At 48.8% G+C, this 13660-nt stretch overlaps 6 protein-coding genes across 6 annotated transcripts; all 6 read left to right on the top strand.

Annotated features, from left to right (window-relative positions):
- Window positions 1–1152: 1152 nt before the first annotated feature.
- Window positions 1153–2928, top strand: CPAR01_04201 (MFS transporter; the record flags this gene model as incomplete). The annotated part of the gene is made up of 2 exons (XM_060488482.1): window positions 1153–1536; window positions 1588–2928. The coding sequence occupies 2 exons, from the start codon at window positions 1153–1155 to the stop codon at window positions 2926–2928; spliced, it is 1725 nt and encodes a 574-aa protein (XP_060352688.1).
- Window positions 2929–4145: 1217 nt separating this feature from the next.
- On the top strand, window positions 4146–5342 carry CPAR01_04200 (uncharacterized protein; the record flags this gene model as incomplete). The annotated part of the gene is made up of 1 exon (XM_060488481.1): window positions 4146–5342. One exon carries the CDS (start codon window positions 4146–4148, stop codon window positions 5340–5342), a length of 1197 nt encoding a protein of 398 aa, XP_060352687.1.
- A 1219-nt stretch (window positions 5343–6561) lies between these two features.
- Window positions 6562–7099, top strand: CPAR01_04199 (uncharacterized protein; the record flags this gene model as incomplete). The annotated part of the gene is made up of 2 exons (XM_060488480.1): window positions 6562–6676; window positions 6747–7099. 2 exons carry the CDS (start codon window positions 6562–6564, stop codon window positions 7097–7099), a joined length of 468 nt encoding a protein of 155 aa, XP_060352686.1.
- Window positions 7100–7889: 790 nt separating this feature from the next.
- Window positions 7890–8396, top strand: CPAR01_04198 (uncharacterized protein; the record flags this gene model as incomplete). The annotated part of the gene is made up of 1 exon (XM_060488479.1): window positions 7890–8396. One exon carries the CDS (start codon window positions 7890–7892, stop codon window positions 8394–8396), a length of 507 nt encoding a protein of 168 aa, XP_060352685.1.
- Window positions 8397–9879: 1483 nt separating this feature from the next.
- On the top strand, window positions 9880–10926 carry CPAR01_04197 (polysaccharide lyase family 3; the record flags this gene model as incomplete). The annotated part of the gene is made up of 6 exons (XM_060488478.1): window positions 9880–9891; window positions 9942–10176; window positions 10268–10422; window positions 10484–10582; window positions 10635–10688; window positions 10750–10926. The coding sequence occupies 6 exons, from the start codon at window positions 9880–9882 to the stop codon at window positions 10924–10926; spliced, it is 732 nt and encodes a 243-aa protein (XP_060352684.1).
- A 1243-nt stretch (window positions 10927–12169) lies between these two features.
- Window positions 12170–13555, top strand: CPAR01_04196 (uncharacterized protein; the record flags this gene model as incomplete). Its single annotated transcript, XM_060488477.1, has 3 exons — window positions 12170–12670; window positions 12719–13347; window positions 13405–13555. 3 exons carry the CDS (start codon window positions 12170–12172, stop codon window positions 13553–13555), a joined length of 1281 nt encoding a protein of 426 aa, XP_060352683.1.
- Window positions 13556–13660: the final 105 nt, after the last annotated feature.

Here is a 13660-nt window from a genome sequence, read left to right as displayed (position 1 = left end):
TCAGATGAGACGGCAATGCAGCCTTACCATGTCGGCAGTGATCGATTGCAGCTGCAACACGCAGTTCAAGAGTGGGGCATGTGCTTCTTTGAATGTTTGTCTAGGCTAGGAAGCGGGATTGGTTCTCTGATTTTGTGGACGTTTCAGTCCCTTTCTCACTGCTTATCAATTCTGGAATTAGCCGCGAAACCAGATGGGATCTCTCAACCGAAATAATTATATGGAGACGAGACTCATACTTTACGAGGCTATGCCTTCTCCGGAAGGTGAGGACTGGCCACACTTATGTGATTCGGAAGTCCGATCCTACCAATCAATTGAAAAAGCAACTCCCTCATCAAGGTGATGGATGCACTCGGATGTGCAGGTTTTCAAACGTTCTCAATGGACCCGGTTGAAGGATGAGACCGCTGGTAAGCAGCTTCCTTTTCCGGTATCTTTCTGTCTAGGGTGAACGCCTGACTGAGAGTATCTCTTCGTATCTAAATGGGCTGAACGAATATTGTGCCGCAAGGATTGACGCTAAGAGTTGTGCAACCCATGTCAACCCAATGATGACACAGAGGAGTTCACAGACCCAAGGCTATCCTCAGGCCTTGGAACTGCTACGTTTCGCCCTAAGATTCCGCAATAGGCGCTTCCCTTGGAAACCAAGCTTCCCCGGTGTCTATTCGAGGCATCTCAATCCTTTGTCTGTCGGGCATGTCTGGATCCAGGATGCTCGGCCGATGGGAGCGATGGAGCATCGTTGCTGATGGATTGGCCCCTCCGGTTCGTCCAGGTTACAGGTCTAGATCATCGAGGACGTCTTGCTAATCCGCGTACTTTCTGCGGGTTGGCATTCCCGTTAGCCGGGATGCTGGGCGTTGCAGCCTTTTGTGTAGGATCCATGGGCATGAGCATTAAGTCTGCTTCAGTCAGCTCTCAGGCTCTCAGTGGAAAGTTGCCACCTCGTTGTGGTTCGTAGAGTGGAAGCGGAAATGTGTTCTCTCTCGTTTAAGAATGTCTGACGGCTTGATACTCGGCTGTAGTTGCTCCCGACGCGATTTTCCTGCAAACTTCGCCTCGTACTCTCAAGCATTTTTCTATACATATACTCAAGAAACCCAGAATGGTTCTCTTAGAATCTTGAGTCTATTCATATGTCTCACCATGGCGCCACTACAATCAGAGAAGCCGGCAATGATTCAGATGGGCGCGAAAGATTCCCTTCCGTCAACCTCTAGCAGCTCGAACCGCGCTTCTGTTGCCGGAGAACGAGAAATCATCGTTGATGATAAAATAAACAATGTACTTTCGACTGTCGAGAAGCCTAGTTTAGAGGCCGAAGAAGCAGCCAACGCAGACGAGACCGATGATGCAGTCGTCGAGTATCCCGAAGGCCTCAGGCTGGTTTTGATCATTTTCGGACTGGCCATGGCTGTTTTCTTGGTCTTCCTTGACATGACACTCATTGCTACCGCTATTCCGGCTATCACGAACCAGTTTAACTCCCTGCAACATGTTGGATGGTATGGCTCTGCCTACATGCTCAGTGTAAGACCCAAACTTCCATGAATCGCATCATTCTCACTAACAAATACTAAGCTTTGCTCATTCCAACTGGTCTACGGAAAATGCTTTGAACTCTTTTCTCTCAAGTGGACCTTTATGGTGGCCATCGCATTTAGAGAAATCGGGCTGGCTGTCTGCGGAAGCGCCCCCAACTCGATTGCTTTCATTGTCGGACGAGCCATCACTGGGATTGGTTGCAGTGGCATCATAATCGGCGCCTGGGTGGTTCTCGCACACAGTGTACCCATTCGTCAACGTGCTGTCTACACTGGATTTCTTGGCGCATTCTCAGGTGTCGGCGGCATCATCGGGCCCCTCATTTCGGGGGCGTTGACGAACAGCCATCTCTCCTGGCGATGGGCGTTTTACGTCAGCATACCCATCGGAGTTGCGACGTTGGCATTGATCTTCTTCTGCTTTCGACCACCGCAGCAACCCGACCAAGGACAACCCCGGACTCTCAAGCAGAAGCTCATGGAGTTTGACATTCTTGGGCTCTCAATATTCTTTGCTTGCATGATATGCCTATTATTAGCCTTGCAGTGGGGTGGATCCCAGTTCGCTTGGAACAGCGCTCTGATGATTGGATTGTTGGTTGCCTTTGGTATTCTGCTCATCAGTTTTATTGGTGTTGAAATCTGGAAAGGAGACAACGCCGCATTGCCTCCTCGTCTCATGAAAATGCGGAATATCGCATTCGCTTGTTTCTACGCTGCATGTATCGATGCAGCCTACTACACAGCGGATATATGGCTGCCAATTTGGTTCCAGGCTATCAAGGGAGAGTCTGCCAGAGAATCCGGGATCAAGCTCGTTCCCTATGTTGGCGGAGAAGTTCTCGCCGCTCTAACCGCCGGCTACCTGGTCACTTACACAGGGTGGTACAACCCTTTCATGCTGATAGCGACCGTGTTGGGGTCATTCGGTCTTGGCTTGATGACGACTTTCGAGCTCGATACCGGCCCAAGTAAATGGGTCACTTTCCCCGTCATCGCCGGGGTGGGCATTGGGCTGGGATCCCAGCAGCCGATGATGGGTGTCCAATCAACCCTCGCGCTTCCTGATATACCTGCTGGTACAGCCGCCGTCACTTTGTTCCAGAATCTTGGGCCGGCTATCTTGATGTCTGTCGCGAACACCGTCTTTGCTAATGGCTTAACGAAGCATCTGCATGGCACAGGAGGACTTGATGGACAAACGATTGCGGATATGGGGGCCACTAATCTCAAAGATATGATATCGAAGGATCTACTCCCGGTTGTCATTGAAGCATACAACAAAGCTCTCAAAGAGACTTTTACTGTGCCGATGGCTGTCGCGGTCATCTCCATCATCGGGGTAGTAGGCATGAAGTGGGAAAAACTGCCTGGGTAGGCAAATAGTGCAATAACCTTCTCTAGCAACGTATACGAGATACTTGATCAATAAATACATGAAGTTTTTCTTTGCTTCACAGTAAGATGATCTACTTCAAGATCCTTGGATGCGAACAATACCTTTGGCCTCTGAAGATCACGCGAGAAATCCGATAATCAGCATGCAATACTTTGAGCGGATCAGATTCACCATTGACTAATCAAACAGACGTAGATACAACGAACTCGTAAGGTATGAGACTGAAGACTTTTTGCTGCTTAAAACATTTAAACTCTTCTGTAAACTAAGCTTCTATTAGGTTCGTCCAAGGTGCAGTGCTCCTTTCTTCTTTTCCCTGTGGCTAGATGACTAACATCAGTTTCGAATTCCGCCCTTTTTGATCTAGGTAGACTTTGGACGAAAAGCTTGACGCCAACTGTCTGTTCAAAATTAGGCCTCGCCGAGCAAGCATTTGTTTCCATATTCTGCAGAGGGTGGTAGTCTACCTAATGTGCTTAGCTACATGTATAAACGGGGTTAGGCGAGAGATTGAGTCTTGCATATGATGGGCCGCTCTGCAGCGTGGTGCCTGAATGCAGATTTTCGTACTCAAGCCTAATTTCAACCAATCTCAGTCGCACCCCTAGATGGTAATGGAGGATGTCAGATCTAGAGGATCAAATGGGACTTTGGTAGAGTGAGACGAAAGATATAACCAGAAAGAATTCTTCCTAGCGCCGAGTAGGATTAATAGTAAGACTTCCAATAGAACGCTGCCAACGTAGACCAACACAAATCTGACAGGTGAGATTCCTCTTTGGGAAAGATGAAGCACTTCGGCAGGGTTGTTCCGCGCATTAACTGCCGTTGGTTCAATACGCATGTCATTAAGCAAACATGTTTGCTACTCAGTCATCAGAACAGGAATGCTCCCCGGCAATATTGTCTCATGCGTGGTTGTTTCCTGCCTGGATCATTGGGCCATCGGTCGAAAGAGTACTAAGGTAGAAAACTTGCTTATCTTCTTCAGCGGCCCTTTCTTCCTTGTCGAAATGGATCACCCGTGCCCACATGCCCAGAAGAATATCACCCTTCTCCACAGTGTGGACTGTAGCCCTCAAGAGGTGACATGGTCTGGGGTATACAAGAAACGTATTTAAGATGTGTTCGGTCCAGCAGATTGGCAGAGATTCAAGGCTGAAGATCTTGACCTCAATATCATCGACACTGTTAACATGGCTCCCCTCTTCCGAGCTGACCAGATCGGCTCACTCATTCGGCCCGCCTTCCTGCTTGAGGAGAGGGGTTCCCTGGGCTTCTATGACAGCAAGTTATCTGAAGACCAGGCTGCTGCCACATCTGCTTCAATCAAGTACGCCGTTCAGGAGCAGCTGAAGCTCGAAGTCAGGCCCATCACCTCTGGCGAATATGAAAGAACCATCTTCTTCAGCGGCTTGTTTGAGAATCTTCAGGGAATGACAGTCAGAGACGATCTCAGGATTCCCCAAGACTTCCGACCCAACCTGCCTACCTTTATCGGACTTGCTAAGATGGGATACAATCACTTCTCCGCTGTGCCCGCCACGGGAAAGATCAAGTTCACAGATTCGGCTTACCTTCCTGCCTGGGAGATGATCAAGAAGGCAGTCCCTCAAGAACGCTGGAAGGACTGTAAGATGTCCATACCGTCCATCTCCTGGCAACACATGTACCTTGCAAACGGCACAGCGTTTGCCCTTGGCGTTTACGCTTCTGACAAGGACTATTTCCTCGACCTCGCGGCAGCATTTCGTTCAGAGATTCAAGCTCTTTATGATGCGGGTCTCAGATCTATACAGGTTGACGATCCAAATTTGACTTTCTTCGTCACAAAGGGCTTCAGGGAGGGTCTGAGGGGTGATGGCATCGACCCTGAGGCCCTGTTGGACCTCTACATTTGGGCACACAACCAGGTCTTGAGGGATTTACCACCTGACTTGCATGTGGGCATACATCTTTGTCGCGGCAACATGCCTGGCCAGCCTTCTTTCGCCAAAGGATCTTACGAAAGGATTGCCGCCAAGGTTTTCCCCAAACTCAACTACCACACGTTCTACCTAGAGTTTGATGATCCTCGAGTGTCTGGACACTTTGATCCGTTGAGATTTGTTCCGCAAGGGAAGAATGTAGTTCTTGGCCTTGTGTCGACAAAGGTTGCAGACCTTGAGAACAAGGAGGCATTGATCAAGAGGGTTTATGAGGCTGCTGAAGTCATGGCAAAGGCGCAAAGACGGGGCGTCTCGGAAGTTCTAGCAGACTCACTCGCTGTGAGCCCTCAGTGCGGCTTTGCTAGCTTCAGTATCAACCAAGGCGTAACTACTGAGGACAGAATGTGGAAAAAGCTTGTCCTTGTCAGAGATGTGGCGAGGTCTATTTGGAAAGATGCCGTTTAATGGGGGCGCCCGCTCCGAGTTAGTTCTAGAATTATATCGAATGCAGCCATTTTCCGACTTCATCTAAGTAACATTACTTGTAAACTGTATTTGGGTTTATTCCACCATGATTTTGACTGCGATAAACCTTAGCATGCAGCGTGAAAACTTCAGAGACGTTGAGAGCTCGACCCATCAGAGGATACTCGTAGCAGAACGTTTTGTACCGGCACAGGAAAGAAAATATTATGATGATAGCCTTGTAAACTCAGGTTCAAATGCTTTCGTGTCTGAATTCTCACTTGGCTTGTAGCACAGAAGAACGTTTCTGACCTAAAGTTTCGGGGCGTCGCTAAGTCCATAATGATTCTGGATCGGAGCCGGCGTTCCAAACAAGCGCCGAGGCCGAGATGGCAGGTGGGCCGGGGAACCAAGTCCCGGGCAACACCTTGGTTGATCGTCGTACCATGCATTTCATCCCTCATTTGGGGCATCTGCAGTCTTTCGTTGGAACAATTGGTTCTGAGATTCTCTGTATCATTGGGAGAACCGAAAGCGAGCAAGATGGGCCAGCACAAGGCAAAGCTGGTGGACCACACGGCAGATCATCGCCTTAAGAGGTCAAGCCTGCCCTCTTACTACGCAGTCCTTGTTTTGCTTGTCGAAAGCCAAATCTGGCTAACATATCGCTAAGTGTCTTGGCAATGTATAAATCGTCGATGTTATCAGGCGTTGAGAGGCGTCGTCTTGCTAGACTGACCGAGAGACCGAAGATGCGTCACATATCATTGAAGAAAAGCTGCTGGCCTGGGCCCTGGCCCTCGGTGTATGAGTTTGAGCACTGGAGCGATTGACTTGAGGTTGATTGGGCGTTTTCAATGAAGCAGGATGTCCTAATCTCCATTAACGTCGCAAGCGTGTCTAATGCCGAAATACCTACGTTTTCAGTAGAAGTTGAGCTTGAAATTGATGGAACGCCATGCACAAAGAGCAGCAAGAACAAACATTATGTAATCACAATGGATTGGCCGAGTTAAGGAACCCCACCATAGCTGCGCAACAACCTACAGGGATACTGACCTTACGGATACTTGCCCCGCGCGTGCATCGAAGCTCCCCACCAAAACTCAAAGCTGTCGCGATTAACTTCAAGAAAGTTCCGACGTCACTCTGCTATTTCTCGCGCCTCGCCGGAAGACGCCTTTCCATTTCCTCGAGGTTTCTTCGCCGACCACGAACAATGGCGACGATTGGAACTCTCCAGCGCATCAGTGCTGCCAAACTCTCCGCGCTACTCTTGGCAGAACAGGCTGCAGGCACTTCGTCTGTGGCCGTCGTGGACGTTCGCGACGATGGTTAGCCTTTTCCTTGACCTCAACTAATTAAACCGCTTGGTTGCACTGCTAACCTGTATTATTTTCATAGACTACCTCGGCGGTCATATAAAAGGCTGTATAAACATGCCCTCCAGAAGTCTCGATGCCACAATGCCCACCCTCATGCGCCGCCTCGAAGGCAAGAAGACGGTCGTATTCCACTGCGCTCTGTCGCAGCAACGCGGACCCAGTGCTGCCCTTCGATATCTCCGAGAGCGCGATCAGAATCTCGCCTCTAATACCACTACTACTGACTCGGCGGGGGACTCGGCATCTGCGGAGCCCCAGACAGTATACGTTCTCGATCGCGGATTCGTCGGCTGGCAGGAAAAGTACGGCGAGGACGAACGATTGACCGAGGGATATAGCAAGGAACTCTGGAAAGATGGCTACTGGATGTAAGCTTCTACAACCTAGACTTGATGCTTTCGAGTAACTGCGCTTCTGGCCAAAATATCGTAATGCCCGATGGCCCAATGGGTACGTGCTCGGCCTTTCGAGTGCGACTCCATATCCAATGGCTCGCAATGCCGTGTTACAGTTGCAACGTTGATGTTTACCCTGAATATCAAAACTCCAGCTCTTCTAAGCCAAGGGGCAACGTTGGCCGAGTCACGAGACTTGTTCAAGTTGTTTGGTTGAGTCATTCGGATAGGCTGGTAAATGTGCATTGAAAATTCGAATGTTCGATGTCAAAACGCGTGTATCTCACCTTTTGAGACATGTCATTTAATCGAATTTTCTCGCGGAAGAGCACGTCTCATTTCTCTGTATCCTACTCTCTACTTTATGTAGGAGATTTGCCACGTCATGGGACTCAGCCCAACTATTGTCAACTGAGGTCTCCCAGTGCTTTTGACCGCCTGGAAAGGAGGCTATCAAGGTGGCCTAGTGAACATACCTTATGTTGAAGCTCAGACGCCAGGCTTGTGCTTGTCGATCAAGATACCGGACATCAGTACCCGAAAACAGATGCATTCAACGGAGACACATTGATCTAAACTTATACCTGTCCAAATTCTATTCTGGCGTTGACCTCGATATCTACTCACTTGAAACTCTTCCACCGCATTGCCTCGAATCACTCTAGAAGCGTAAGGCCATTTTTGCAGTGCTCGCACTCAGATTTCATCAGACCAAGAAGACTTGAGTTCAGCTGTACTACAACACCGCTCAGAAAGAGGTAGTCGCCATGTATTCTTCTAGAGAAATAGCCTTCATTGTCATCGGAAGCTTCGCAATACTGACCTCGGTCTTGTGGACTGCACTTGTTGCTCATGCGACTGTCTTAAATGATCAGGAATCTCGATCAGAAAACAATAAGCTCTCAACTTCTGAGTTCGCCGCCGCCTGTTGCCTGATGTTCTTTGGGCTTCTCATCCTAACACCGCCGATACTGGCCTACAGCATTGTGGTCCTTTGTCTGGCAATTGCTGCTATTATCCCTGGTTTTCTCTTCAGAGCTTGCGTCGAACCTGTCTGTGGTCCTTTTGCTTGCAGCAAAACCGCAAATGTGGTCGACATCTTGGATATCGCCTTCTATCCTTGCCTTTATGTCCTCCAGTATTGGGAGGTCTATAGTATGTGGCTCGTCGGAGACGAATGGGAGGAACCAACGTCTGCAAAAGCTCCAACGCCGAAGATCAAGGGCTCAGAGAAGGCAATCGAAAGTCAAAGCGGCGAGCCAAGCTCCAGGTGATCGAGGTAAGTAGAACGGTCTTCTCCGACGGTGTCTTTGGCGCTAGGCTGACAACACTCAGGAAACAAGTCTTTCCGACACATATACAATCCGTTGTGGTGCGCCTATATCATGTCAAGAGTCTAAAAAGGGTACGATGAGATTCACCTCGACATTGGCAATCGAAGATCTTCTAAAGGCAGATCTTACAGACATGTCACCTTCCAGTATGAAGTCGTCTTGTCTTAAGGTATGAACGCGAAGTATCTAGATCAGTTTCAATTAGTTCAAGTATCGATATCTCCCTAGTCAATTGACTTCGAGTCTCCCAGTGACAATAGTAGTTTATCTTCTTTTCTTGTGGTAATCATCTAGGTGATGAGTGTCGCTCAATCCGCCTTGAGCCTGAACATTTCAGGTTTCCACATTGCGATGCAGCCAAGATGCCATGGTTTGCCCATCGCGGACGGAGCGGCATATGATTTATTTTTCCGTAATGCTGAAGGGATTTGCCTCTCCAGACCCTCACCAGTGTTGCTACCCCAAGGCGGATTTCGGCTTCGCCCCTGTCATCTAATTCGCCTTGGCTACCGTTCAAAGTCAAGCCAAGCAATTGGCATTCTCAATTCCCAGGCATTTCAGCTAGGTTTTAATCTGAATACTTGTCACGCGGTTGGTCTTTCTTAACTATAGTGTGCACTTATGGTGTCTGCGCGACATGTCCAACCATAATTCTACTCGTGAACCTAGTAGACGACTTGCATCACAGTTAGATAGGCTCAATGGGAATACCACATTACGGTTCGTAATTGTGAGCCGAAATTTGAGAGCAGAGTACGCAAAGCTCCATCATCATCCTCGTGTAAAGTATTTGGCTGACACAAAGAACTGCCACCTCAGCCAGATTCGAGGTGAATGAGTGTTGTATTTTCCCATCTTCACTCGGGAATTTGCATACTCGACATCAAATTCGTGAAGCCGCTTCCAGTTAAAGTATTTTCTCTAAATATTGATTCAATACTGTGTGCCATAGCCACTTCTAGCTACTTTGATTCCATGAATTGGCCGTATTAGATCCCAAAATGGAAGCAAACGCGGATCGTAGACCATCGAGCGGGCGTGTCTATTATGCTGTCTCATAGTTCGTGTCCTTCAATTGGTGGGACTATCAGTGAGCACCCAGTGTCAGAAAGCCAAGGGAATGAGTTGTTTTCAGTTCGGACCCCATTTCTGCGCCAACTACGGTGAATTTCGTGTCCCAAGGCTTCGAAAAAGGAAGCTCTGGAGATCGTCCAAGAACTCTGTCAGCTAAGAAGATTTTCCGCGACTCAAGGTCATTGTATATTAATGAACCAAGCATTCATACCACATGTGTGGATCATTCTTACCTGAGGCACGTTACATTGCTTGATGCAGGCCCCCTCATACAGCTCCCTCGCTAGGCGTCGAGACTAAATGTTTTCTGTGCCGAAATTCTTTATAAAATGTCCCTGCCGCAATCATCATGGGGACGAGAGTGCTACATCCCAATCCAGAATTCCTATATCTTCAAGATTTTCTCGTTAGTTTCATTCAACATTACTTAGAGCAATGCTCAGCAAGATCGGAGTCCTCACCGGCGCCTTGCTCGGGGCCCTTCCCATGATTTTGGCATGCTTGGGTTATGAGGGCGGTTTGCCCAAGCCCACGTCCAACAAACAAATATCTGCTCCCATCTATGTCAAATCTGGCGAGGTGTTTGACGGCGGTTGGGCCAAGTATGATAGAAGCCCCACCTCATGCAGAGAGCAGGTGGAAGGAGGTATGGTTGAGAAACTCCATCTTTCAACTCAGACTTCCTGCCCTACGTTGTGGCATCCGTAATCGTACTTACAATTGTGTAACGACCTTAGGTGAGAAAGACACGGCTTTTGTTTTGCAGAAGGGTGCCACTCTGCGAAATGTCATCATTGGAAAGACGGCCGGGGAGGGCGTGTACTGCTTGGGAGGGGGGTGCAACATCGAATTTGTCTGGTTTGAAGATGTTTGCGAGGACGCCATCTCCATCGTGAGTCTTCGACCTTTAGCCTTTGAACGTTCTGAACTTCTAAGCCACATGAATCCTTCAGAAGAATGACAAAGCTGGTGACGTTACCTGGATTGTTGGAGGAGGAGCCTACCATGCAGCCGACAAGATCATCCAGCATAATGGCTGTGGCCGTGTGAACGTGAGTTGTCACGTACCCATGCACATCCGCCGTTGACTAATTTTCAGAAAAGATCATCAACTTCTATGCAAATGATTACGGAAAAGTCTATCGCTCTTGCGGAACAGTGAGCCATCCCTCCTCCCGCCTCGTAAGAGTTTAGCAAAAAGCTCACCGCATGATAATAGTGCGAGAAGTGCGCCCGTGAAGTTTACATTGAGGGCGTGACTGCCCGTAATGGAGGTGAGGTTGCTGGAATCACCAAGGCCAATGGTGACAAGGCCACTCTAGTAAACGTCTGCACCGATGCCAAAACTCCTTGCCAGAACTACAGTGGTCCTGGCGTCAAGGACGGCCCTTGCTGAGTGAGGAATTGAGCCTCATTTTGTGCATGTTGTCTTACAATCAGCATCACTAGTATTACAGTGGAGGATCTTGAGGTTCTCCTTCCATTTCCAAAAACTGCGAGTCTCAATTGCAAAGGTGATGGTATACGAGATTACCTCATCCACTCATTGAAATCAGATCGTCTAAATCATCCAGATCAAAATCACAATCATCATCATCAGTGCAACGTGCATTTCTGCCTCCTTTAATACTGCACTGCCAGTCCCTAGAATCATAAGAGTATCTCGAGCTATTGATAATTACCCCAATCTACTATTTACCTCATGAATTGGGATGGCCAATTTTTTTTTACTTTGTGCATATGAACCCTTCTTGTCATGCTGTACTGGAACTAGCCCAGCACCCCGCTGATGTTCAATAGTAGATGAGCAAGCAGTTCTGTCATGCTGCACCTCCCTAGCGTTTTCACAGGTCGTTGTCTCGATGTGGTATTGGCTATGTAATTAGCTTCTAGGTGTAAGTCATTCTGAAGCCGTCATGTAGAGATCGACGGGACCAATCCACGTCAATTCCCACCATGTGACCATACTACCGTGTCCTTTGCTCCTAACGCCACGGCCAATGATAGGGGCTGTGATGACGAGGTTTATCTGATATAGATCAATCCCGTGAATTCCGGTAGATTCAATATCAACAGAATGCGGGGAAAATCAACTTAGATACGCCGTGTGGATAAGCGTTGCCGCTCCGAGTGGTTGGCATTACCGGGTAATGCTTAGCCGCAATAGCCACACCTCAGACTCACCGAGCGGGTAATGCCCAACCGCGATACACGTCTCTAGGAGGCCGATTCCAACGTCAGTAAAACGATAGAACAACCCTGCTGAAATTTGGCACCTCCGCGGAAGTGAGAATGTTGGTTAGTCCGATTGATCGGCGACGGAGAGCTGAAGATAGGGATGCCTCGAAAGATGGCACTTGTTGGAGTTTTGGTGTTCTAGATGGGAAGCATCAGCTCGAGCGTTCTTCTGTCTTCGATAGGCCTAATCAGTGCAGGATCTGTGAGGAGAAATGTTCACGATATATAAGAGCCAGCTGCCTCAAAGTCTAAGGGAGTTATTTACTCCAACGCATCATCACTACCGGAAGTCAAACTCCAGGAAACAATACCTTATCTATTAATTACTGCAAGTAGCTCTCCGTTCTTATTTTGAGAGTGATAAGAAGCTGACCAAGTCGTAGGATCGATTTACGCTTAAAATGGTCCAATTCAATCTAACCGAAGACCAAAAGGCTTTGCGCGCCAAAGGAGCCAAGGTTGCAAAAGAAGTCCTGACACACGCCTATGCAGACTACTCTAAGCACTCTGACCAACTCACGCGGTTCCGAGCAACTCGGCCATACTACGGCAAGTTAATAAAAGAGGGATTACTCAAGGCCTTTATCCCCAAGGCCGCAGGCGGTGACGCAGATACCCTCTTGGAGACTGCCTTCCTTCTGGAGGAGCTTTATGCAGTCGAGTCCAGCATTGTGATCCACCTAGTCGGCAGTGCTTTGGGATTGTTACCTCTGGTTCTTGGCGGCACATCCGAGCAGCAGGAGAGGTTCTTGAAGCCTTTCCTCTCCGGTGAAGGTGATCCCCTGGCAAGTCTGGCTCATTCCGAACCAGGTGGAACTGCGAATCACCTTGAACAAGGAGGGAAGGGTCTTGGAGTAACTGCCAGGAAAGAGGGCGATTTTTACATTGTCAATGGCGAAAAGGTAAGACATCTGTACAGTTCGGCCGAGCTAAGTCTAATTTTGCAATAGCTATGGACCACAAATAGTGCCGGCTGGGACGGCAAAGGAGCAGAACTTACGTGCCTGTGCGCACGGTATTCTGAGGACAGCCTCTCAGAGAAGTCCGGCGTCAACCCTGCAGACAATTTGATGGTACTTATGGTGACTCGAGAGATTGTGGCTCAAAACACCCCAGAGGCATTTCAACTGCTCAGCGAACCTGAGCTCTTCGGGCACATTGCTGTTACTGGTCCTCACACCCGATACACCAACTTCAAAGTGCCAGCTGATCACGTTCTTTTTGCCCCCGGCAAGGCCGGACCATACATCGAACAAGCCTTTGGCATCTCCGGAGCTCTTGTTGGGGCCATGGCAGTCGGTACCATGCGCGCCGCTTTCGAAAAGGCACTCAAATTCGCAAAGAACGACCATCGCGGCGGATCCATGCCCATTATCCAAAGACAGAGTCCTGCAGACCTGCTCATCGGTGCGAAAATAAAGATCGATACTTCCCGAATGCTCGTATGGAAAGCACTCGACAGCTTGGGCAACGGTCCAGGAGATGCGAAATCTCGCTTCGAGTCCTGCCTTACAGCCAAAATCTACAGCAGTGATTCAGCAGTCACCTGCGTCTGGGACTGCATGCAAGTGGTTGGCATGTAAGTTGACTTTCGGTCTTGGACTCAGTACTTAAATGCATGCTTACGAAAGACCAGGACCTCGTACGCTGAAAGCGCTGGCTTCTCGCGCCTTCTGGCAGATGCTGCTGTTTTCCCCTTGTTTGATGGTGGAAACGTTGGCATCAGGCGACGCCAGTTCCAAAAACTCATGTGTGAGGAGGAATACAAGCCGTGGGCAAATCTTTAGTCGCTCTGATGCGAAAGACACTAGTTTCTCGTATTCAATTGTATGTCCCTTCAAAGACTTCCCAGTTGAGGCCACCCAAACCATGAAAGCGGAGGGTGCTTAAGC

The sequence above is a fragment of the Colletotrichum paranaense genome (assembly GCF_030867605.1).
Source record: "Colletotrichum paranaense strain IMI 384185 chromosome Unknown Scaffold_3.1, whole genome shotgun sequence".
Lineage (NCBI taxonomy): Eukaryota > Fungi > Ascomycota > Sordariomycetes > Glomerellales > Glomerellaceae > Colletotrichum > Colletotrichum paranaense.
Note: the sequence above shows the minus strand (reverse complement) of the source record. Positions and strands in the feature narration are given on the sequence as shown.